At 36.0% G+C, this 22,928-nt stretch overlaps 5 protein-coding genes across 5 annotated transcripts in view; 2 read left to right on the forward strand and 3 right to left on the reverse strand.

The window, feature by feature from the left end:
• LOC131435177 (E3 ubiquitin-protein ligase listerin) overlaps positions 1-3,008 on the forward strand; it is a 32,286-nt gene extending 29,278 nt beyond the window's left edge. Inside the window, exons 12-13 of the mRNA XM_058602797.1 lie at positions 2,091-2,494; positions 2,559-3,008. Coding sequence (XP_058458780.1) covers positions 2,091-2,494; positions 2,559-2,786 — 632 coding nt within the window. The 3' untranslated portion in view covers positions 2,787-3,008. The remainder of the gene's footprint in view (positions 1-2,090; positions 2,495-2,558) is intronic.
• On the reverse strand, positions 500-2,084 carry LOC131435178 (uncharacterized). Its single transcript, XM_058602798.1, has 2 exons — positions 1,697-2,084; positions 500-1,629 (listed from the first exon to the last, which is right to left on the reverse strand). Exons 1-2 carry the CDS (start codon positions 2,063-2,065, stop codon positions 721-723), a joined length of 1,278 nt encoding a protein of 425 aa, XP_058458781.1. The 5' UTR covers positions 2,066-2,084; the 3' UTR covers positions 500-720.
• A 4,415-nt stretch (positions 3,009-7,423) lies between the features above and the next one.
• Positions 7,424-8,719, reverse strand: LOC131438557 (chymotrypsin-1-like). The gene is made up of 3 exons (XM_058608656.1): positions 8,589-8,719; positions 7,957-8,522; positions 7,424-7,876 (listed from the first exon to the last, which is right to left on the reverse strand). Exons 1-3 carry the CDS (start codon positions 8,632-8,634, stop codon positions 7,727-7,729), a joined length of 762 nt encoding a protein of 253 aa, XP_058464639.1. The 5' UTR covers positions 8,635-8,719; the 3' UTR covers positions 7,424-7,726.
• Positions 8,720-14,759: 6,040 nt separating this feature from the next.
• On the forward strand, positions 14,760-16,523 carry LOC131434216 (uncharacterized). The gene is made up of 5 exons (XM_058600870.1): positions 14,760-14,789; positions 15,034-16,005; positions 16,061-16,126; positions 16,187-16,276; positions 16,338-16,523. Exons 1-5 carry the CDS (start codon positions 14,760-14,762, stop codon positions 16,407-16,409), a joined length of 1,230 nt encoding a protein of 409 aa, XP_058456853.1. The 3' UTR covers positions 16,410-16,523.
• Positions 16,524-19,189: 2,666 nt separating this feature from the next.
• On the reverse strand, positions 19,190-20,387 carry LOC131438586 (transmembrane protein 177). Its single transcript, XM_058608694.1, has 3 exons — positions 20,199-20,387; positions 19,625-20,081; positions 19,190-19,568 (listed from the first exon to the last, which is right to left on the reverse strand). Exons 1-3 carry the CDS (start codon positions 20,354-20,356, stop codon positions 19,242-19,244), a joined length of 942 nt encoding a protein of 313 aa, XP_058464677.1. The 5' UTR covers positions 20,357-20,387; the 3' UTR covers positions 19,190-19,241.
• Positions 20,388-22,928: the final 2,541 nt, after the last annotated feature.

Below are 22,928 nucleotides of genomic sequence, written 5' to 3' on the forward strand. Positions count from 1 at the left end.
TTGAAGAAATAGTGAAAGAATTATGTTGCTGCCATTAATACAAGTCGAGATATTCACGATTAAGTTCTGCCCATTCTTTCATATGACTAATTTTGAAAAGGCGCCCCATAGTAAAGTAAGTCGTATTCACGACAAAAAACTAGAGCAAAAAATCTGATTTTTTTAGGAACACCCTAAATTGTTGGTCCTTATTACCGGTGTCACTACACGGTGAAAACCAAGTGAAGTGATTGTGACCCTTATTATGGGTATCACTTCACGGTGGAAATCAAGTAAAGTGAATGTAGGTCCTTATTACGGAAGTCGCTTAAGAGATAAAAGTAATTACTTGGATGCACTTTATGTCATTATGAACATCACGCCACCAATATTTTGTTGAAAAAATTAGTTTTTTCTACCACAGTTCACTATGCGTGATACCGGTAATAGGTAAAATCAAGTGAAGTGAAATGTAAGTGAAGTGAATGTGAAAGTGAAAGTGATACCGGTAATAATGCCCGTTATATTAAAATAGATGTAACACTGAAACCGATAGAGATACTACAATGGCGCCATTATCATAAATTACTGATCATATTTTCTATGATATAGAGAAAAAATAGGGCTAATTTGGGAAAGGCGCCCCATGGGAAAGTAAGGCGTGTTCACTTTAAAACTGAAAACAACTAGGTTGTAACAAATTTATTTGTCCAAATCGTGATTGATTTTTATTCAGTATTATTACTCCACAGCTGCTGATTTCCGCGGCATAAAGTTTACCTTGGAACCTTTTTCTCGGTCGATATTCGCCGTTTCTTGACTTGGTACACAAATTACTACCGTTTGGGATACACTGTGTCCATCGGGAACATCATACGGCAGACTGTCAGTATTCTGGCTTTCCATTTCGTGCACCGCTAGCAGTGCAGTTGTTAAGCAAATTTCCAACATACCCATCGCTACGTCTCGGGTGGCTTCATCGACGACCAAGATTTCTTCTTCAACGATTTCCTCCACTTCATCTGCCTCTCGTAACCCGGTAGGATCTTCGAATACACTCGATGCTGCAGAAAGTCGCTTCTCAACGTCTTCCGGCCGTTCGAAAGTCATTGCACAGGATTGCATGATTCTCCACATCCATAGGGCCAATTTGTCGGCCATCTCGCAGTAATATTTATCCAGGATGTTTTCACTATCACGTTGAGGAACATCAACGGCAATTAAGTTACATAATCGAACTAGTATCACTTCCGAAGCAAGCGATAACTCATTCTCTAGCTTTGAATTTTCTTCGCTTAAGAAATAATCCCTTGTTTTACGGTAAACCGTTCCCATAATATCTCTGAGGTAGCCCAATTCTAGACGTATTATTCGACTTTTCAGCATGCGAGCCTGTCTCTGACGATGCCGGAGCCACATCTTTTCATCACGTCGTTGCTGGCGAGCATATTTACGTGATTCACTCAGCGTGAGATAATCTCGGGCATTCAAATGTTGATTCATTCGTTCCAGTTGCTCTGGTTTGAGATGATTTCCGTGATGAGTGATTGTATGTTGCACGCGACACGGTTTCGGTTGAGCGAGAGTTTTGATTTGATTAGTTGGGGCCGGAATAGTTTTAATAACAAACCGGGCGTATTGAGGTGGAGGCTGAAAATTATTTAATAACATATTTCACAGAAACCAACACTGTTTTCTTATTCGGATATGATCTTACCTTCACCCGAGGCTTCGCTAACAACCGAATATGTTCACTTGGTTTAAGAATGTCTCTGTCAATAATGATATTTTCATTGTGTCGGCAGCCACGGAATTTTGGAGGTCGGGGGAAAATCAATTTCATCACTTTTGGCGTTTCTTTTCTTGCAGCTTTTTTCCTAGATAATTGAACTTGTTTGTGGGATTTTCGACGTTTTTTCAATTCTTTAGTTCCACGGATTATTTCCGCTTCCAATGATGGTGGTTCATCTGGAAACAAATCTGGATACAAAATCACCTCGGTTGATTTATTTACCCAAAATTGTTCACTGGAATTTTGACTTTGATCCTCCATTGTTTCAAGTAAGTCGAAAAACTGAAACACCATAGCTAACTTTGATCACCATTCGCAGATCCAGCTTTGAAAACAGAACGCTACGCATGCCACTTGTACACACAATCGTTACGGTTTCTTCCCGCTGTGGTGAGACGCTGGTGGAATGGCCTAAATCATCGGCATGCGACCCTGATCGGTAAGGTAACCAGCAACTGTGTGTCGAATCTGCTCTGTCAGGATGAATTTCAAGCCTTGATGGAGAAGAAAGATCGACAGGATAATATGCAGATCAAGGTACATGTAGCGGCCCGTCAGGTAATGGCCGTCTATTCGATCGATGAGGCTAAAATCGAATTGCACATTACGTTACCGTGCAATTTTCCACTTGGAGCAGTTACTGTTGAAGGTGGAAAGCATATCGGTGGGCGGCTACATTCTAGGCAGGTGGTGATGCAGTTGTCTATATTTTTAACGCACCAGGTAAGAATTGAGAGACAGAACTGCGAATGTGCTGTGAGTATACTTGAAAAATTATATATTACAGAATGGATCTATATGGGATGGCCTATCGCTCTGGAAGCGCAATTTAGATCGGAAGTTTGAAGGTGTCGAAGAGTGTTATGTTTGCTATAGTGTCATCCATCAGGATACCTGCCAGCTTCCGAAGTTATCCTGCAAAACTTGCAAGAAAAAGTTTCACGGCCCCTGTCTGTACCGATGGTTTAGTACGAGCAACAAATCGACTTGTCCAATTTGTCGGAATATTTTTTAAGATATATATTTGCTAAGTCTTTTTCTTCGTAGTTTCTATTTCGATCCACACACTCACCAACCACGCTGTTATATTTACTGTGTAGTTACACATTATTGTTCTCGTATCGCAACAAACCTAAATGCCGATGAACTGCAATAACAAGATTCAATACAGATATAAATCGAAATTAAACGAAAATATAGAGTATTTTACTTGATATCAAAACTCCTAGAGAAACAATTCTCAAGACGATAGTTTTATGAAATAGAGAAAAAGAAACTATCCTTCTCATACACGTTTCTTATCTCCAGTTCTTTTCAAATTCATGGAACTGTTGTGCCGTTTGAACCATCCTAGTGATGTGTATAAAATACACCTCAAATGCAACAAAACAGTTGTTTGAAACTTCTGTGTAACTAGTTACTCGTTGAATCTTCATTGTTTACTATTATTAACCATTGCTAGTCAAGGATGGATTTTATCGTATCAAAGAACGCTCACTGGCTACTCTTCGCACGATTGAATCAGTGCCATCGTGCCATCAAAGAGAGACGGATATCATCGCAACAACAAAAACCCGGCATGACTCATTTAACATAGAATTGACACCAGTGCGACAGCGAATTTCTCTCGATGACATTTCTGAGAATCAAAGGTTAGCACGCTGCTGTGGGGATCTTCTCTGAAGCAACAAACGGTCGCTTATTCTCGTTTCGCGATCCGATTCTATACAGGCAGTTGATAATTGCGATAGAATCATGTTACTATTGCCGCTTATTCTAACTATGTGCATGTAACCTTTGTATAAGTTGTGTCTATGAAAATGTCTGTGAATGCTCCACACAAGGGTATTGAAATATTGCAACCTAGTATGAGAATCATCAAGTTGAATCATCGATTCGATTTTCTGCGATAATTGTCAACTTGCGATTCTCTTTTGGAAAATTCCACACAGCAACGATCATTATCAGACTGTAATTTTTTTAAGGGCGTGAAATACTCAGAGTATGAAGTGGAGCGAAGAAATGTAGCAAAATTCTCTCACGGTTCATGCATTGAGAGACTCGAGTTCTTGTAGCATCTTCTACCGGATTGAAAATGTTGTACACAATATAGATAGCAATATAGCAGCAAATTTTCGGCAATCACCAACACTCTTGCTAGTTACCTTTTTCTATTTTTTACTTTTTGAACTTCTTGTTTAAAAAATCCGCTTTTTTGATTCAATGAAAGAATCGATTCATTTCTTGACTTCTTCCAAATAAGCGAAGTGCTTCTCAGCGAGTTCCACCGACACAAATAATTGAGAATCTGAATGGGCTAGTATTGGTGGGTAAGCCGCATGCGATAGCCTACCCATTCGAACTCCTCCATCTGTTGCCAGACCAGTTTCAAATTGTAAGACGGAACATTGTCATGAAGAAGTATCTTTTTTTCTGCTTCTTGTCATAGTCTGGTCGCTTACTCGGTTGAAATCGATCTTTTGTAACGTCGAGTGTTATTCGTTTCACTCACAATTAAAAAATCACTGTGAAACCGAATTATTAGCGATTTTTACCGAATTGTGATATTCGTCGCTCTTTTGTAAGTTATAGGTATCACGAAGCGTTACAAGCGTTACTTTATTGTAAGATATAGGCGTTACGAAGCGTTACTTTTTTGTAAGTTAAAGGCTTTACATGCGTTATTTTTTTGTAAGGTATAGGGGTTACAAAACGATACTTTTTTGGGAGTAATAGGCGTTACGAAGCATTATATACGTTACTTTTTGGTAAGTTATAGGCGTTCCGAAGCGTTACATGCGTTACTTTTTTGTATGTTAAAGACGTTACGAAGCGTTACATACGTTACTTTTCCGTGAATTATAGGTGTTACGAAGCGATACTTTTTTGTGAGTGATAGGCGTTACAAAGAGTTACATACGTTACTTTTTAGTAAGTTATAGGCATTACGAAGCATCACATGCGATACTTTTTAGTAATTTATAGGCGTTACGAAGCGTTACATGTGTCATTTTTTGTGAGTCATTGATGTTACGAAGCGTTACATGTGTTACTTTTTTGGAAGTTATAGACGTTACGAAGCGTTACTTTTTTGTGAATCATAGGCGTTACGAAGCGTGACATGCGATAATTTTCAGTAAGTTATAGGATAATTTTCTAAGTTATAAGCGTTAGTTTGTAAAAAAAAGTATTGCGAAGTGTTACATGCGTTACTTTTTTGTAAGTTATAGACGGTACGAAGCGTTACATACATTACTCTTCCGTGAGCTATAGGCGTTACGAAGTGTTACTTTTATGAGAAGCGTTACGAACCGTTACATGCGTTACGTTTTTGTAAGTTATAGGCGTTACGAAGTATTACATACGTTACTTTTCCGTGAGTCAGGATAAGTTTTATGCGTTACGGAGCGTTTTATGCGTTAATTTTTTATAAGTTGTAGAAGTGACGAAGCATTGCATGCATTACTTTTTATGAGTTATGACGTTACGAAGCGTTACGCGTTTGTAAGTTACAAGCGTTACATGCGTTCCATTTTAGTAAGTTTTATGTGTTACGAAGCGTTACATTTTGTTAGTTACAGTTGTTACAGAACGAGACATTTGTTACTCTATCAGTTTTTGGCATTACGAAGCGTTAGTTTTACGTGTGTTAGGCGTTGCGAAGCGTTACATGTGTTATTTTTTTGTTAGGCATAAGCGTTACGAAGTGTTACATAGGTTACTTTTTAGTAAGTCATAAGATAATTTTGTAAGTTTTAGCCGTTACGAAGTGTTACGTGTATCACATTTTTGAAAGGCACAAGCGTTACTTCCGTTATAGATGTTAAAAAGCGTTAGAGGAGTTTTTGTATCCCAATTTTAGCACATTGAACAGTCACTTATTTGCAAAATCTACTGTGCAAATTTGCCAAATTATGCAATGATTAGAAATGATCCCATAACGACATGGAATATACTGATCAAAATTAGCACGATGATAGATCGAAACAAAAACTTGTATCTAATTTTGAAGGAAAATGAGCATAAATATTATTCAAGTGAATTAATTGTTCTATTCTATCCATGAATGAATCATTAGTTCTTTTCTTGATATGAGAGTATTCAGTTAATTTAAATGTTATTTCACAAGATTCAACGGTTTCACGGGTCGAGGGCCGAAATCAAATCAAGAAACAAAAATTAACAGTTTGAGGTTATGGGCTGTTGATCCTGTAGAGTTTTTGAGAGTTACGTTATGGTAAAAACTCCACTGCTGATGAAGCACGTAGCTTCAGGTCCTACGAAGCAGAACAGAGTCAAAACCACATGATATGGAGGATGCAACCAGGGTAAAAGAAATGACGAGAATACTAATACAGAAAATTGTACTAGACGACTGGAAAGAGAAAGTGCGCGAGCGCGTGCCTTAGCTACGCAAGATTCTGCAGATGAGAAAGATATCCTGCCGCTGGATTCCGCACATACTTATTTAGGGCAAGAAAGACGAACGCAAGCGCACTTCAAGTACATGTTTGGCTGAATCCATTATTATACGACAAAGAACAGAATGTTCCGAAGCGGTACGAATGCCTCGAAGGGCGTCTCAATGGGACGGAAATATCACAACGTCGGTTTTGGAATGTAAATGACCTCAGAATATATGGTATCATCACAAGTCTTGTGGATTGTTGTGCTATATAAATATTTATAAGGTCTTAGACATGCACTCTTAGAAAAAATTAAATTTATTTGCTTGAAGTAAATTCAAGTGTGCCGTAATTTCTTCGGTGATGACAAAATATTACATCTACTAACATGTAAACATAAATTTTGCGTCTGTATCGATGTGAGTTTCAGCTAAAACAACTGTAAAGTTAATGATATGACTTATCTTTAAATCAGGGGTGGAAATAAGCAAATTTTTTGATTCACAGTAAATAAAAATAGTCAATATTATCTTTTCATATCACATATTTATTGTAACTATTATATTAAGTATTGAAATGAATGATTTTTAATAAGATATATATCACGGTGTTCGGTTTTTTGATTCACCATCGGAAATCTTGATTCACATTTTCATGCGCAAAATGGGCTTATTTCCACCTCTGCTTTAAATGCTTTGTATTGTGAATGTAAGTAAATCGCGACGCTCCGTTTATGTGCATCTATAAAGATGTAACATTTTTTAAGTGTGTGTGTGTTACAGAAATAACATGACAGTAAACGTATAGAAATGTAATACAATAACCGATCGCTTTGATACGTCACCTACAACTGTTTTGATCGTTTTGTTCGATAATGAAAATGACTGAAGAAAATTCAACTGTTACCTGAGGCCATTAGGACTGAAAGTAGAAGATTGATTTTCACGTTGCTTGAGTAGATATTCACTTTAGTCGTTCCAAGGTTTGCTTATATACGCTTTTAATTGGCTTATAGTTCGAATCGTTAAAGATTTTGTGTGCTTGGTTAATGTCTAATAATCAGGGTATATGGGTTTTTGAGTAATTATCGTTTCCATTTGCGTCTCATATCAGTTTAGATGTTTAACACGTTTTGTCTGTACATTAGTTCGAAGGCAAATTACCTCGGTATTCCCTATGGCAGTCTTTAAATATGAATTATGGATTTACTCAAACGAGTATTTCAAAGGTAAAGTGCAAACGAGAGTTTGAAGTGTTTTCGCTTTAGACGAAAGAACGACAGGTTTATTTCATTTTTTTTCATTTGAAAAATGTACAATGAAGTTAATCAGTAGACAAACCACATTTTGCTGTCAGTGCGATGTAGTACTTTCTCTTTTCAACATTTTTTTTTATCTATATCGAGACATTAATTTCGAATGCAAAGTTAGCATGAAATACAAATATTCCAATCTAATTCACCGATGCTTAAAAGTTATGTATCGTGCGAGAATGTTTTAAGAATTGACCGCGGAAGAATGCTCTAAACCTTCACTGTGGGACGTCGTAATTAAGAATTGTTTTCAATAGTCGTGCGAATCCAATCGTGGTAGTACGCAACTCGAGCGTAGGCGTCCGGGTATCCTTTTGCACACGGAATTCCAAAGTTCACTAGTCCTGCCAATTTTCCTTGATATGTAAGTGGGCCACCAGAATCTCCCTTAAAAGCAAATAAAATAAAAAATTAAACATGTTTTACCACAATTTTGATGGATGAATAAAGGGAAGTGCAATATTTACATTACATGCCCCCTCTCCAGTTTTAGTAAGAGTGCACATGTGACCAACACCAAGGTCAGGACCTAGAATCAGCCTGCAATCATCATAGTTCACATATTGCAGATCAATTGTTTGAAGCTGAGTTGGAACCGGTCCGATCGTACTAGTCCTACCCCATCCGGTTAAAGTTAACGTCGCATTTTCCGGAAGTACAGTTTCCAAACATTGGATAGCGTTCACATTTACATCGAAATTCAATTGTGATGCTAATTTGATCAACGCAATATCGTTGTGGAATCTTGGATCATCATAACCGCTGTGTACTAAGAATTTATCTACTCGATACTTTTGTCCGCCTTCCTTCAGATTGTTGGTTCCGACTAGTACGCGCATTCTTGACACGGTACTATCAACAACGCAATGTGCCGCCGTTAGCACCCATCGGTCACTGATGATGGCTCCTCCACACGAATGCCCGAGAAGGTTTTGCAGGGAAACCTGATAGGGAGCCGAGCCGGGAGCAGCATCATTACCGCCTACGATCCTGTTGCTATAGTTGCCGTACGGGGTCAGTACGTTCCCAAGCGCTTTTCGGAGGTTATTGTGAAGGTAATTAAAACGTTAGAAACAGTTATATCACTCTCAAATCATACCTGGGACCAGTAATGCGTAAAACACGAATGAGCCTAACGATACCATATTGAACCTATTCTACCAACGGACGATGTCGATTTGAAATGTAATTGTTCGTTGATATCGATTTTTAAAGTCTAGTGAGACAGATAACGGAGTGTAATGTATCTTTATACATAGTAACATATAAATCTTAAGATAATCTGTATTCAGTGAAATGGGTCACGTTGTATTTACTTGATTGAATTTACTCATAACAAAGGGCACCCCCAGGTCCACTTCAACAAACAGACGTTCGAAAGTGGCTTCTTGAGTGTATTTGGAATGTGCTCAATCGTTATTATGTTTATTTCAATTTACTTTCAATATTTTTTACCATAGTAATTTAGAAAGACTATATAATCGCTGCAAAAACCAACATTTTAACATAGTATATTATTCGACTCAGTTCGACAATATCGCAAAATATTTGTGTGCGTGACAAGTTTTGGCTGAACCGATTGTTGATAGAATAGTTTTGAATTCAACACTCATCTTTACGATGCTAAAAACTTTTGTAGCGACCCACGTATTTGCAAGGAACCAATGTTCAAAGAGTAAAAACAGTTTTCATTTTTAATTGTACTTACTATATTCGTCTTTCTGTTATGTATGCATGCACTGTTATTTTCTATCAGCCAATTTAAGTGATTCTACAACCAAAGATCAGCGAAGAGAAAAATCGCAGATCTGGCAACGAGATAAACAAAACAATAATTCTGGCACCGTTTGCCTTTGTATTTGTGTGCAAGTGACTTTTTAGATGTTCGAGTTTGTTTGCTTGTAAAGTATCACACTCATGACAAAATTTACAATTTTGGGGAAATAGCCATTGTTGTAAAACACAAAAGCAGTTTTCTTTGCTGTCGTTAGGCGTAAATTCGAAAGAGAAGTATCAGATTATTTGATAATTTTTTCCTAATGAATTGCTTTTCCTGAGAGTTTATCTAGCTGATCTCTGGTTGCAGGATAACTAATAAATTTCTCTCTATAACTTCATGGTCGAATCTGGCCGAAATTCAGAGAAAATAAAGCACATATTTCCTATTCCGTATTCCGGTTCCGAAACTACAAGATGATGAGATAAAAAGATTTAAACCGCCATTCAAAGCGACGATGCAAAAAACGTAAAAAAAAATTTATGCTTGGCTCAAAACTTTTTCGATTTGTAGGTTCTGAATATTTGCGGCCAATCGAATCAACTTCGACTATCTGGAAATATCTGAAATCGTAATCGAAAACTTCATAAACTTAGATTCAAATGAAATGTGTCAGAGTCCCATATGCGGATCAAACTTTCGGTTTCGAAAAAAGGTTATTGTTTAAAATTTCATATGATGAAAACTCGTCTGAATAGTGCTCAAAACTGTTCAAATTTGAAGATCTTGTAAGTTTATACCCAAACAAACTTTCTTTTGTTTATTTAACTGTTTAAGATCAATAATTTGAAGAATTTCTCCATAATAAATACGAGAAAGTGAATACAATGAGAAAAGTATCATTACACCATTGGGTGAATTGAAACAGATTTGTCTGTCGCATTGACGTTCACGATCAAATCACGAATGATGGTCGTGACGGGTTTTTCCGGATGGTTTTACGATGCAACCAACATCGGATCGGAAGTCATTGGATGGCCTCATTTTATACACGGAGGAAAAACGATGATAAGAGCAGATGTATTTAAGGTTGCTTCATTGGAATTTCTACGTAGAAATTTGCACAGACAAATTTGTTGTTAGTTTGAAATAATCTGAAACATTACATTGTTATTGCTTCCGGTTTGAAGGTATTTTCAACAAACATTAGCTTGAAACAACTACACAGATAAAAATATTTTGTGATTTTACATTTATTTTCATGCACATATTTGGAGCAGGAAATTGAATGGAAATTTACATTACAAATCGAAGCGGTTTGTAAATATACAGTCTTGTTCAATGAAAAACTAAATGAATTTTAATGTAATTTTACATCAATCATGATTTTCAATCAGATTTTCGTTTCAACTGATGTCTATTTCATAGTACTATCGGTTTACACATGTCGTGTAAGTTTCATCTTTTCTTTCTGTGTACAATGTTGTTTTTTTTTCAACTTGACATCTAAAAACTCCTTCTATACTGCTTATTGAAAGTTTGGGTTATTAAAGAATCCGGCCAACTGTCCTGCGACCGCTGCGCTGCTCAAGTGACGAGCTTTGATTTAAGCAAATTTTGCTTGAAGCATTGGGAAAATTACTGTTTTTTATAATTTTTCTCATGAATCGAATACTAACATACAAAAATATGGTAAAATTGGTTAAGGAACTTAGTAATTAATGAGTAACTTTTCGTGGTATGCTTGATAAATATGGGAAATCGATAAATGGATAAAGGGAGAAATTGTAAGATGAATGATCAAATTCGAAAAATTGAAGTTAGGTGGTGTTTCCAAATCATGGAAATTCTTAGTCTTTATAGTTGGATTTAGAGATTAATTGATAAATTATGTCCGACATTGATTTTATTCGTCTAGTTCATCATGTTTTATCACCGAAATTAAATCTGTATGTGAACTGATAATTTCATACCCATTTTTTCCCATATTTGTAAGGTTTTACCATCTGCATTCGTTAAAACTCACGTATTTTCAGTTTTTTTAGCTTACAACGAAGACAAAATATTTGGTTTATAATAAAAACATAGCATGCATCAATTATTGTATCGCTCCATAACTGATTTTAGGTATCAAAATATGAACTATTATACAAATATTTGTTGAAAATACTTTCAAAGCGCAAGCCATAACAATAAAATGCTTCAGTTTACGAATTTCAAAGTTCATAGTCAAAGCAATCCCAAAAAATGTTTGTGCAAATTTCAAATTTGCAAGAAATTCGATTGAAGCAACCTAAAATTTGTTTGCTATGACTACTATACGCAGTTGATATTCATCTATCCGAAATGTTGATTCAAGCTGATATTTCAGGTTGATCTGATTGGTAAAGGCTAGTGTCTTACAACCTCAATGTTGGTTGGGACAGCTTTGAATATGTTTTGAAATAACCAAATTTCTAGGTGAATTTAATCAATTCTAATCATGATACAATCTATGATGTGAAACAATTAAAAATGCGTTTGGACCAGTTTCAATTTTTGGTTTGGAGTAAATAAAACACGAATTTGAACTTTTTTAATTCATTTCTGGAGCAGGGAAAATCCCAAGTTATTATCAATCTATCACTATGTCTCCAGTAGGCATAAAACCTCTTCATCTTTTGTACCAACAGGTTACAGCATATTCAAATGGTACATTTCATGTTATTAACTATTTTAACTCTTCGAACCAACACTAAATTTTCAAACACATAGTGTTCGATAAAACGATTTCCTGGTAGTATCACGGGTTAGAAGAAAGCCGAACTGATTTGAACAGTCAGCACATACTGACAAATTTAACCACAAAATTAGTTGTTCCTCTTGTGTCTAACATTCCTCTCCGTGTATCTATTCAAAAGTTTGCTCATAGACCATACACTCTGCTTATCGGCCTGTGTCGATTAAACACTGCTGGAACAGTTCCCGTTGTTGTTAAATAACAAAACGCCTTGTTGATGGATCGTTTGTTTACCGGTAAGGTTGCTAGCTCAGATGCATCGCTTGCCCGACTGAAATTTGATTTATACATAAAATAAACTATACAATTAAAAAGAGATACTTAGCTCATTCGCTGGCACAACTAATCCTACCATATTTGTAAATTAGTACCGAATGTGGCGTACTTGAGTACAGATTATTCAATGTTATTCGAACTTTGTTTGGATTACACTGAGATCTCTAAAAAACCGCACAAAAAACCGCGTAACTTCCGAAATCCACGTGAAAGAAACCGCGTAACTTCGGAAATCCGCGTAAAAAACGCATAAAAATGAGTAAAAAGGACCTCAGTGTACACGTAACTAACTTGACATCTGTTTTTCACTTTTCAATTATATATGATTGAGATTTTGATTTATAGCGAGCAGTGTCCTCCTTTGTCAGCTAAAAATTTAAGACGCTATGCTGGTTTACTGGATTTCCCTTACGGTGGCGACGGTTTTGAAGGAGTAAGCGATCTATCAGCTGGGAAGCATCGCTCTGATTGGTCAATTGATGTAGGGAAGTACACGAATCTATAAATATAAGCAAAATTTTAGCCAACGTTTCAGCACAGAGAACAGACATCCAAGCCAGTAGAAACATTTTCAAAAAAGCTGTGTAAAGCATACAAGTGAAAATCTGTTGAAAATCACCGGATAATTATTGGGCTGCTCGAAGCGCCTTGAAAGGAGAATTGCTACTTTGTGATTGCTTTTTAAAACATTCGTTAAATTTTTTACGTGAATTGAAATCTCTACTTGGATGTCTGTTCTTTGTGCTTGTGTCATTCGAGTTTGGATGAAATGTTTTCTTATGTCGTTTTCACCGAAGAAATTTGCAAGTAGCCCAATGTAAATTTTAAGTGCTCAAGATTAATTTCTAATTTAAATAAGATTAATTATCGAAATCACAGAATGGTGGTAATGAGCTTGAGCGGCCACGTTTGGTTGCTACTCCGTTACTGATCGGGATCAGCTGATATTGCACAGAGAAATTCTGGAAGATCAGACCTGCAAATGGTAGATCAACCTTCAATGTGCAACTTCTGGTAACCCCGAAGTTAATTGATCAGTACCGGCGCCAGTCAGGTCCGGTTGTAGGTCCGCTTAGGGATAGGAAGGTATGTTAGTCCAACACTTTTTGTTACTAGAGGCCGTATATACTACTGCGCACTCCACAAGTGTCACGGGAGAAGGATATTTGTTAGTAAAAATTTCAGTAATTGTAGTATTCGTATGTTCTGGTTTCAAGATGTTCGGATGCACCACTGAACTCACTGACGTCCCGAGTGAACGTTTCAACAATATCCGATACTGAAATCCCGGAAAGTCTTGATTCCTTGTTCTTATTCGTGAAAATTGAAGGAAATTTTAAAATACTATCGCGTAATGAACAAAACTTTCTTATTTTTTCTAAATGGAATGACCTACTACAAAATAAACGAGTGAATAGGATCCAGACAAAATAGTCGATTCACTGTAGTGACATATTCTAGAAATTATATCAAATCATTTTAAATCGCCAAACAAAAGCTATTATTTCAATTATTTATTAAATTTGTTAATAGGTTGGGCAACCGGCTACCGAGAAAAAAATTAATTTATCAAACAAACAAGTATTTTTACTACTTGTTCAATACACCGATGCATGTTATCTCTATTATTATCCTTGTAATATTAAAGGATTTGCGCAATAGTTGATTTTTATCATTCAATAAGAAACAAAAAGAAACTAAAAACTCCTGCAATTGTCGCCTTTTACGACATGGAAGCATGAACCCAGTGGATCTATTTTTGGCTTATTTTTTCCGCCGGATTCCACACGATATCTAGGCTGGTTCTGTCCGGAGAAAGCTAATAGGTACTATCAATCTCCTAGTGGTCCCCAACCCCTACGAAATCGCGGGGATACGTATCACGTAAAAAACGCAAAAAACACGTAACGGGAATCCGCATAAAAAACCGCATAGCCTCGGAAATACTCATAAAAACATTTTAAGGAATTGAAAGTAATCGTGCATGAAACATCCACAATGTTTTTCCTTTCTTTATCTTAAATACCTGAAGGTACGCGAACCATAGGTTTGGAATAGCTGCCTTAGAGGTTGAGTTTTAACTTCTTCTCCCACCCAACTCTTACTCGTTAACATCTAACACCTAATATTTTCTAGTTTTTACTAGTTCTACATAACAATTCAATTCATGCCGAACCGTTTTTTACAATCCTCTCATAGTATATGCAATACACCGTAAACATACACAAATGGAGTAATTAGTTTTATGCTCTCCCGTGCAACTAGGGTAACGACTACAATTGTCATCTCAGCTCCAGAAGCCATCTCATATACGAAAACCATTAGTTAAAGTGAGATCTGCTGTATCTGTTCGATAGATTGACCTTAAAGGTAAGATGAAAATTGGTGCTTTCGTTTCGAGTTTTCGCGTCGTATTAAAAGCAGTATTGAACAACTCTATAAAAGAGATAGCTATTGGTACAACAGCCCTAATAACTAGATATCGCACGAAAAATGCCATGACACCGGTCACGGAAGGTATCTTCTCGGTTTAATGAATGCCTAAAGTGCAAAAACACGACTGCAATTCATAAATTATTCTATTCTAAATATGATAACATACCAGAAACCATATGAAATTTATAAATTTAACTGGAATAGAACATCTACACGAGAGGGGACAGACTATTCAGTAGTTTCAGTCAGAACGCTTGTGAAATATGGTTGGTTCATTATCATTATAAATCTCAGTAATACAGTTTCTAACAATTTCGATACGATACGTTCAATTAGATTCCCAATTATACAACGATTCTGAAGGTTAAACCAATCGAAGATAGGGAATCGGAAAAGCTTGCTGTGAAGAGATCATTGCAGCCGCTTTTAATCATATCACAATTCCTGAGTAGCGCCCCCTTCCCCAGTATGGCATTACATCCGGTTTCGCATGATGAGGGAACCTGTTCAACATTAGGAGGAATTCTTCAGATCGTGTGGGCCATTGTATTACTTTCTGGGGCGATAGTGTCTGCGATATACAAACGAATTTGGCGCTTCGACTCAGTGGACATGCCCTTTCTGATCTATTTGTTGTTTAATTTAGAGCTGTTTTTAGGGATTTTCATTACTTTGATTGTGTTTGTTGGTTGCCAGTTGAAGCGAACGACTCACGATGAGATACTAACACAATTGGTTGATATGATGGTAATATTCAAAAAAGTGGATCAGGCAATAGACCTGGATCTGCTTCGACAACTTGGAAACAAGATGTTGACGGGTGCTGGTACTTTCTTCGGGATTATAATCGCTGTCGATGCTGTCTATCACCAACATATCGGGAAAAGTGCGTGCGGTACAGGAGCCTATTTACTACCACATGCTGTACAAACAATTACTTTGTTTCAGTACGGTTACGTTCTGGTATATGCTTATCGACAGTTCAAAACTATGAACACATTTCTACTTTCGTTACGGTTTGCTTTGAAGAATGACCTTATTAACTACATTAGACATTTGGAAACAATGAGAAAACAACATATGGAATTACACCGGCTAGTGTTCAAAATGAATCAACTCTTCGGGATATTCCATATAGTTTCAATAATATTGGTATTGACCGCAACAAGTATTGCTTGTTTGGAAGTATATCAGAAGATCCAATTCGAAAATACTGGTTTATATTTAGCATATTCTGCATTATGGGTTGTGCTGCACTGTTCTAAGTTGATACTGATTTTATATCCAAATTATTTGGTGGAAAATGAAGTATGCACTGATACATTTACGAGAAACATGACTTACCATAATCTTTCTACTTCAGAGAGATCTAACTGGAATACTTTTACATGGAATACCGCAATGTGACAATCAGCAATATAACGTTGAAGTAACATTCAGATTCTAGCATCGATTATATTTACTTTGTTCAATTATTTATTTATTACAGGTAAAGATGTTTACCCGACAAGTTGTTCACCAGAAGGGATCGTATAGTGCCTGTGGAATTGTGGATCTGAATTTGTCCGTACTAGCGAGTGTATAAACTTAAACAATTTAAATTTTTCACAGAGTCCAGTTAAATGAGTTATATTTTGCAGATTTTTGGAGCTATGACAACGTTTCTGATAATTTTAATAGAGTTTGATAAGTCCTCTAAAGCACCGAAATAGGTTAAGAACTGTTTTATGTTATAATGATCGTAATAGTGTGGTATATTCACTTGTAGCTGAACGTTATAGGTGTGAAGCTTATTTGGTTTTGCCTAACGTTTCAACATATGAGATTAAGGGGGGGGGGAAGGATCTAAACGATGAAAAAAATTATCATTCGTGCGAATTTTTTCCAGAATTTTCGTTCCACAAAATAAATTCAAATGTTTTGCATGATAAAAAGTATCATTCGAACAACATTTTGTATTTTTTCGTAGAAAAATATTGAGAAATATGTCGGTGAAGAGGTATTTTTGAGAACGCTACTTAAAAACCATGATTTGCGGTGTCCACTGTATCTCAGCGCAGACTAATCAGAAGTGAACAAATGAACACAGCATAGTTAGAGTTAGAAGTTTCTGTTTGAGTTTTTTTTAATTTTTTTTAATTTTTGGTGGTTGTTCAAAGTGAAAACTACGATTTTTCCAAAAAAAAATCAATTTTTTAGCTGTTAAACCTTCTCAAAGTAACAAACAACGAAAAGGAAAACGTTGGGGTCTGGTTTTTATATGTAGAAAGTGCGTGCAAAATTTGAAAAAAATTGGTGCAGTAGTTTTTGAATGACGATGGACCCGGACTTTCAAAACATACTTTCGAGGGAAACGCGTTTAAAGGTTTTTGTCTATAAAATCAATGGAAACAATTAATTACTCCAGGGAGCCCGTAGGGTCTAACATTTTCAAAATATCCTATTTTTTCTTTTATAACTTATTATAACGAATCATTTCAAGAATGTTTTGTCAAGTTTTGAAGTCAATCGAAGTAGAAATCTTGGGCATGTGTGCCGAGCTCTTGCTTCTTCGAAGAATGAGATAGCCATAGATAAAGGTGTATAACTTCCAGAGTTTCGTTCCAATAGGCTTGAAAATTTCACAGAAAATTCTTCAAATGTTTTACTATAAGAAAATAAAAAGAAAATAATAAATGATTTTTCAAAAGTGTTAGACCCTACCCGCCCCTTACACATAATAATTTAACATGTAGTGCATACAAAATTTTAGTTTTTAGTTTCAACTTCAAGTCCATAAAATACGCATCTGGAAATGATGGAATTTTTCTGAGCACAAGATGATATGTTTATTCTTGGATTATTTGAAAAAATAAAATTGAATGGCCAACGCAAATGAAAACTGAACATGCCTTTTTCAAGACCACTTTACTAATCCATTATACTGGAATTTTAGAATTTTTGACATTCGCTCTGAGATCAAAGAACATGAGCAATTGTGTAAAAAAAATTAAACAGTGTTATTTATCACATTGACATAGCTTTGATATATTATAAACTCCATAAAATTGGTGTAGATTTAAATCTTTTGAAATGACTAAAATCATATATGTCGAATAGTGATTAAGTTAATTGCTGTTAAAATAAGTTTTTTGAACCAATCCATGGTACTTCTAGAGTTGCTACCGCGTCCCCTGTATTGGCCAGAATTAGCTCCCAAGGACTATTTTCTGTTCTCAGACTTAAAAAAGAAGCTAGCTGGAAAGAGATTTGCATCGAATGATGAGGTCATCGCTGAGGCTGAAGCGTTCTTTGAGTCTAATAAATAATCGTGTTATATAAGTGGTGCATTAATGTTGGAATGCCTTTGCAACGATTGCATTGCTCTTCAAGGGGTACGCATTGATGAATAATATCGAAAATAGGAAAAAAATGTTTTCTTAGTCTGACCTTTGGTAACTTTTTGACTGCCGTGTTATCATGGATTTTTTTAACGTTTCGACAATAATTTCCAGGACCGCAATTCGTAGATAAACCTGAGCCACATTCATACTTCCGCCATGTAAAGCTTGATGCACGCTTATCAATATTTTAACACTCAAGGAACGTCGAATATTATAAATGCTTTATATTATTACCGACATTATTTCGTAACGCGTTCAACCTGAAACATTGCTATCACAAAAAATGTATTTTGTTTCTTTTATTTGAAACATTTTTGCTGTCTTCTATATCTGACTAGGAAAAAATGATCCACGCGTTGTCACAATTAAAATTGTGAAATGATTGACCATACTATGACAAAAAAAGAATTACAGCTAAACCTCTGGAATAATGCATGGTATATAAGTGAGCATTGTCCGTAATAGAAGTAACAGAATGAAAAAATCGGAAACAGTGAAACCTAAGTCGAAAATCCGTTCAAGTATTTTCGAATGCAAATACCGAATACAAATATTGAAGGCCAAATTTGGTCACAGATTTTGCAATTCAAAAGTTGTTTTAGAGAGCAAATGATAAGGGCAACGTGTAAAAAAACTACACATTGCCATCTGATCTCATTGACATGGCTTTGATATATTTTAAACTCCTAATAATTTGTGTAGAATCAAATCTTCTGAAATGGCTAAAATCATATATATATCGATTCGCGTTTAAGTTGGTTGCTGTTAAAACAAAAGCAGAAGCGGACAAAAAAGCTTTGAATGCAAAAACCGAATGAAAACTAAACCGGTTCTTCCGAATCTAATGTATGCATCCGGTTCTTGCATTCAGTTTGTTTTTTGCCGACGTCGAGTTGAACATTGGACCATTCATCACAAGTAAAAACCAACTGTGAATAAAGCTGATTTGAAATATAAATTTTCATGATTCTTCACTGATTATTATATAAACAAAAACTGATCTTTGAAATTTGTTTTTTTTTTCCTATTTAGGGTGGTGAAATATTGATGTGACTTTTCTCTATGGTTAGGTTAGGTATCCATTGAAAAATAAAACGCTTTAGTGAAACTTGACTATAATTAACTATTTATTTTATTATATCTATTTGCGAAACTAACTGTTTAACTACTCTCTTTACTGCCTAAGCTCGTTTTGCATGAGGTGACAAAGAATTCTTTCCGCATCGTTAGTGGAGCCGCCTTCTGTCGGAGAAGATAATTGATATTACCCTTAGCGGTGTAATAATCATCTCCGGTTAGTTTTCGCATGGCGATGTTCTTTTTCAAAACTTTATCATAGAATCGTGCTCCTGCATCCGATACGTCAGGGCCCAAGTCGGCCAGTTGTTTATCTATTTGTGTATCGAAATACATCTCACTCATGTCCGTAGAGAACGAATATAGCCCAAAACCGAAAGTACCACAAATTGCATATAACATGCATCGTAACTGGAATGCAGTAAATATCATTCGGAGTGATTGCAGAAATGATGATAAATACTCACCGAGAACGGACGAATGTAGAGATTATTCCTGCGATTGATAAGATAACCCACGCTATATGTAAAAACCCACATAACTGATGGTATTATGGATTGCAAGAGCAGTTTATGAGAATTTAGGTTTAGTATTTCTCGAGCCATTCCAAAGACCTGCTCATCCTCATTCAAAACCAAACACTCTTCAAGTAGCTTTCCCGCCTCAGAGGACCAATCAATCTTCTTCCCTTGTAGAACAACTTCGCCTTTCTCGATATCCGCTGCACTGTCATATTCAAAGTTGGCCGGAATACCGACAAAGCCGCCATTCTTAGATTTCATAGAGCCAGCATTGAATACGTCAAAACCACACACCATGAAGGGTTTGACATATTTCCGTTCAAAGTTTGATAAATTCAAAAGTCTGGTGGCACGTTCAAAACGTTGCTGCAGTTTCTCCGATGGCGTTTGAGCTTGCCCACTTCTGTTGATATAAATAATAGATAATAGATATAAATTTAGACATTCTTTGATTCGTAACAAGAATACTTCGGTTCGCTACTATTTAGAATTACTATTACATTTGTAGCAATGTACTTACTTGTAAGCTTGCACGAATTCTTTCAGATATCCGATACCCAACGTATGTGGCAAGTAGTGTACAGCGAAGAGACCGACTGCCAAAGTTGTGGACCCGTAGAACACTATATCACGACCTGTTTCGGTCAAGAAAAAAGGTATTCGTCCCGGCTTCACCATGTTTATTTAGACTGTACACCGGTTAACAATAAAAAATCAGCTGGTTTTGACAGATAACACAGACAGTAACAGTAGATACCAAAACAAACCAACACGTTGGCAACAACGTTCATGTTTTTATCGTATCCCTCGTTTATTATGGCAGATTTTTATAGCACAAAGATTGTTTGAAACTGTTTTCCTTTGAAAGAAACGTTATTTAAAATTGAATAAGTCCTTTGTGAAACGTATGATCATAAAAAAACATATATACAGGCTCGCATATGAACTGTGTGTAAAATTTGCTCATTCAGTGTGGCGAATAATTGAAGATGTAACCACGATCGGTGGCACATTCACTTCACCCAAAATTTATGTTTTGATGTTGGTCAGAGATGCTACACGCTTAAAAATACTTACTCAAAAATGAGTAAGATCTCACTCATCTACAGAAAAAGTGGAACAACTCTAATTTAGAGTAACTCCAAAGTTACTCAAATTTGAGTTCTTCCACTGGAAACGATATTTGGGTAAAATCTACTCATTTACTGAGTAATACTTAATTTGTACGTGTACCAAAAATAGAGTAACTATCACTCAAATTTTGAGTGAAATTTTATTTCACATATACCAAATTTGCAAAAAAATTGCTCCTTTTCTGAGTGTATTGTATTAATTGGTAATTGTATGTATTGGTCTGCAGATTGTCATTGAACCAATTTCAATGCAAAGATAATCAAATGTTTGGAAAGCTCACCAGCTACGGCTAGTATTAAAAATAAATCCTAGTTGTAGGTTACCTCTATGCAATATAGTCACAGTCTGTGATACAGTATTGTAATGAATTTGATCTTTATTGAACAAAATTATATCTTTAACATTTCATTAATGAAATTCATTGTAAAAATTTTTAAGCTTTGATAACAATATTCCTCTTCAATTTTTCAGCAACAAACAATTTTTATTTACTTTGCCCGTTTGGTTCAACGTTTGACGTTTCGTTTGATTACTTTTGGCTTCTTCTCCAACGCGCGAAGAGAGACAGGGGCTCTATGAAAATTGATTTTTTCGCCAAGACCCGGAGGTCCGAATGTAATACCAGTTCGTCCCTTCTGACATCAGCTTATCAAATTCTTACATTTGACAACATAAAACTTTGGACATGTCTTCAGTGTGGCAAACCACAAATTTTGCACGGATTGGAAGATCGACTCGAATTAAAAATGATTGTAACTCGGAACTCTGAAAAATCATACACTGAGGAATTAGAAAATTGATTTTAAAAAATTGAAGACTTGCCTCTCAAATTTTACTTCTAATATTTCAATTCTGAATTTATTATAACAAACACGTGACGTTAGTTCGATTAGTGCCATTTTGAAATTGAAGAAGCTACAGCTAAAACAATTTTCGATTGTGTACCCCATCTGCTCGCAATAGAAAAATTGAGGCGTGGTGGTTTCCCCGACTGGCTGACAGATTGGATTTTTTCGTATCTCACAAATCGCATAGCCTCAGTTCGTGTAGGATCTATTCTTTCTGATCCTTTCAACATTATATCAGGTGTTCCCCAAGGAAGCCATCTAGGTCCACTACTCTTCGTACTGTTCGTGAATGACCTATGTAGAGAATTATCGTCGCCTAAAGTAATGTATGCAGACGATCTCAAATTGTATCGCATCATTACTAGCCTTGTGGATTGCTGTGCCTTACAAATGGACGTTGACAAAGTTATTGACTGGTGTGACAGAAACGGTATGAGTATAAACATAAAAAAATGCAGTGCAATTACTTTCTCACGATCGCAATCTCCGATCGTATTTGAATACTCTATGATGGCTGTTCCAGTTCAACGCGTTTCTGCTGTCAAAGATTTGGGCATCGTCCTTGATCGTAAGCTTCGCTTCACCGAACAATTATCTTTAGTTACGGCAAAGGCTTACGCAGTTTTGGGACTTATCAAGCGCAACACCAGAGACTTTGATGATGTGTATTGCTTAAAGACAGTTTACGTCGCTTTAGTACGCAGTATTTTGGAATACGGAGTAATAATCTGGGCACCCTACCACAACGTCCACATCGATCGAATCGAACGAGTTCAAAAATGTTTCATTCGATTTGCACTACGACGACTTCCATGGCAAAACCGTCTTCAATTACCATGCTACGAAAATCGGTGCGCTTTGATTAATCTTCCTACACTACAAAACAGACGAATTTTCCTTCAACGACTGTTTGTCTTCGACTTGCTTTCAAATAACATCGACTGCCCAGCGCTTTTGGAGAGATTGCATTTTAATATTCCTGGAAGATCGTTGCGGAGAACAGACTTTCTTCGACGATCAGTCCATCGCACACAGTACGGTCAAAACAATCCTATGGATGTTTGTTGTCATCGCTTCAATAGTGTTTATCATTTATTTGATTTTACAATGAACAAAAACGCATTTAAAATTAAAATATTTATGTTAGGTTAATGTTAGTAGTTGTATAGTAATAGTCTGTGCGATAATTTTATTTTAATCGAAGACAAATTTAAATAAATAAATAAATAAAATAAATAAATTTGAAGACGTTTAACAAATTCCAAGTT

Source organism: Malaya genurostris, chromosome 3 (genome assembly GCF_030247185.1).
Source record: "Malaya genurostris strain Urasoe2022 chromosome 3, Malgen_1.1, whole genome shotgun sequence".
NCBI lineage: Eukaryota > Metazoa > Arthropoda > Insecta > Diptera > Culicidae > Malaya > Malaya genurostris.

Excerpts from the sequence above, each read along its gene's own strand:
- LOC131435178 (XM_058602798.1), bottom strand. The coding sequence starts at position 2,065 with ATGGTGTTTCAGTTTTTCGACTTACTTGAAACAATGGAGGATCAAAGT. Across the intron at positions 1,630-1,696 it reads TAGCGAAGCCTCGGGTGAAG|CCTCCACCTCAATACGCCCG; the intron begins GTAAGATCATAT and ends AATAATTTTCAG.
- LOC131438557 (XM_058608656.1), bottom strand. The coding sequence starts at position 8,634 with ATGGTATCGTTAGGCTCATTCGTGTTTTACGCATTACTGGTCCCAG. Across the intron at positions 8,523-8,588 it reads TTACGCATTACTGGTCCCAG|CGCTTGGGAACGTACTGACC; the intron begins GTATGATTTGAG and ends ACCTCCGAAAAG. Across the intron at positions 7,877-7,956 it reads CTGGAGAGGGGGCATGTAAT|GGAGATTCTGGTGGCCCACT; the intron begins GTAAATATTGCA and ends TTTGCTTTTAAG.
- LOC131434216 (XM_058600870.1), top strand. The coding sequence starts at position 14,760 with ATGACACCGGTCACGGAAGGTATCTTCTCG. Across the intron at positions 14,790-15,033 it reads TCACGGAAGGTATCTTCTCG|ATTCCCAATTATACAACGAT; the intron begins GTTTAATGAATG and ends ACGTTCAATTAG. Across the intron at positions 16,277-16,337 it reads ATTTGTCCGTACTAGCGAGT|ATTTTTGGAGCTATGACAAC; the intron begins GTATAAACTTAA and ends TATATTTTGCAG.
- LOC131438586 (XM_058608694.1), bottom strand. The coding sequence starts at position 20,356 with ATGGTGAAGCCGGGACGAATACCTTTTTTCTTGACCGAAACAGGTCGT. Across the intron at positions 20,082-20,198 it reads GAATTCGTGCAAGCTTACAA|AAGTGGGCAAGCTCAAACGC; the intron begins GTAAGTACATTG and ends TTATATCAACAG. Across the intron at positions 19,569-19,624 it reads TCTACATTCGTCCGTTCTCG|TTACGATGCATGTTATATGC; the intron begins GTGAGTATTTAT and ends ACTGCATTCCAG.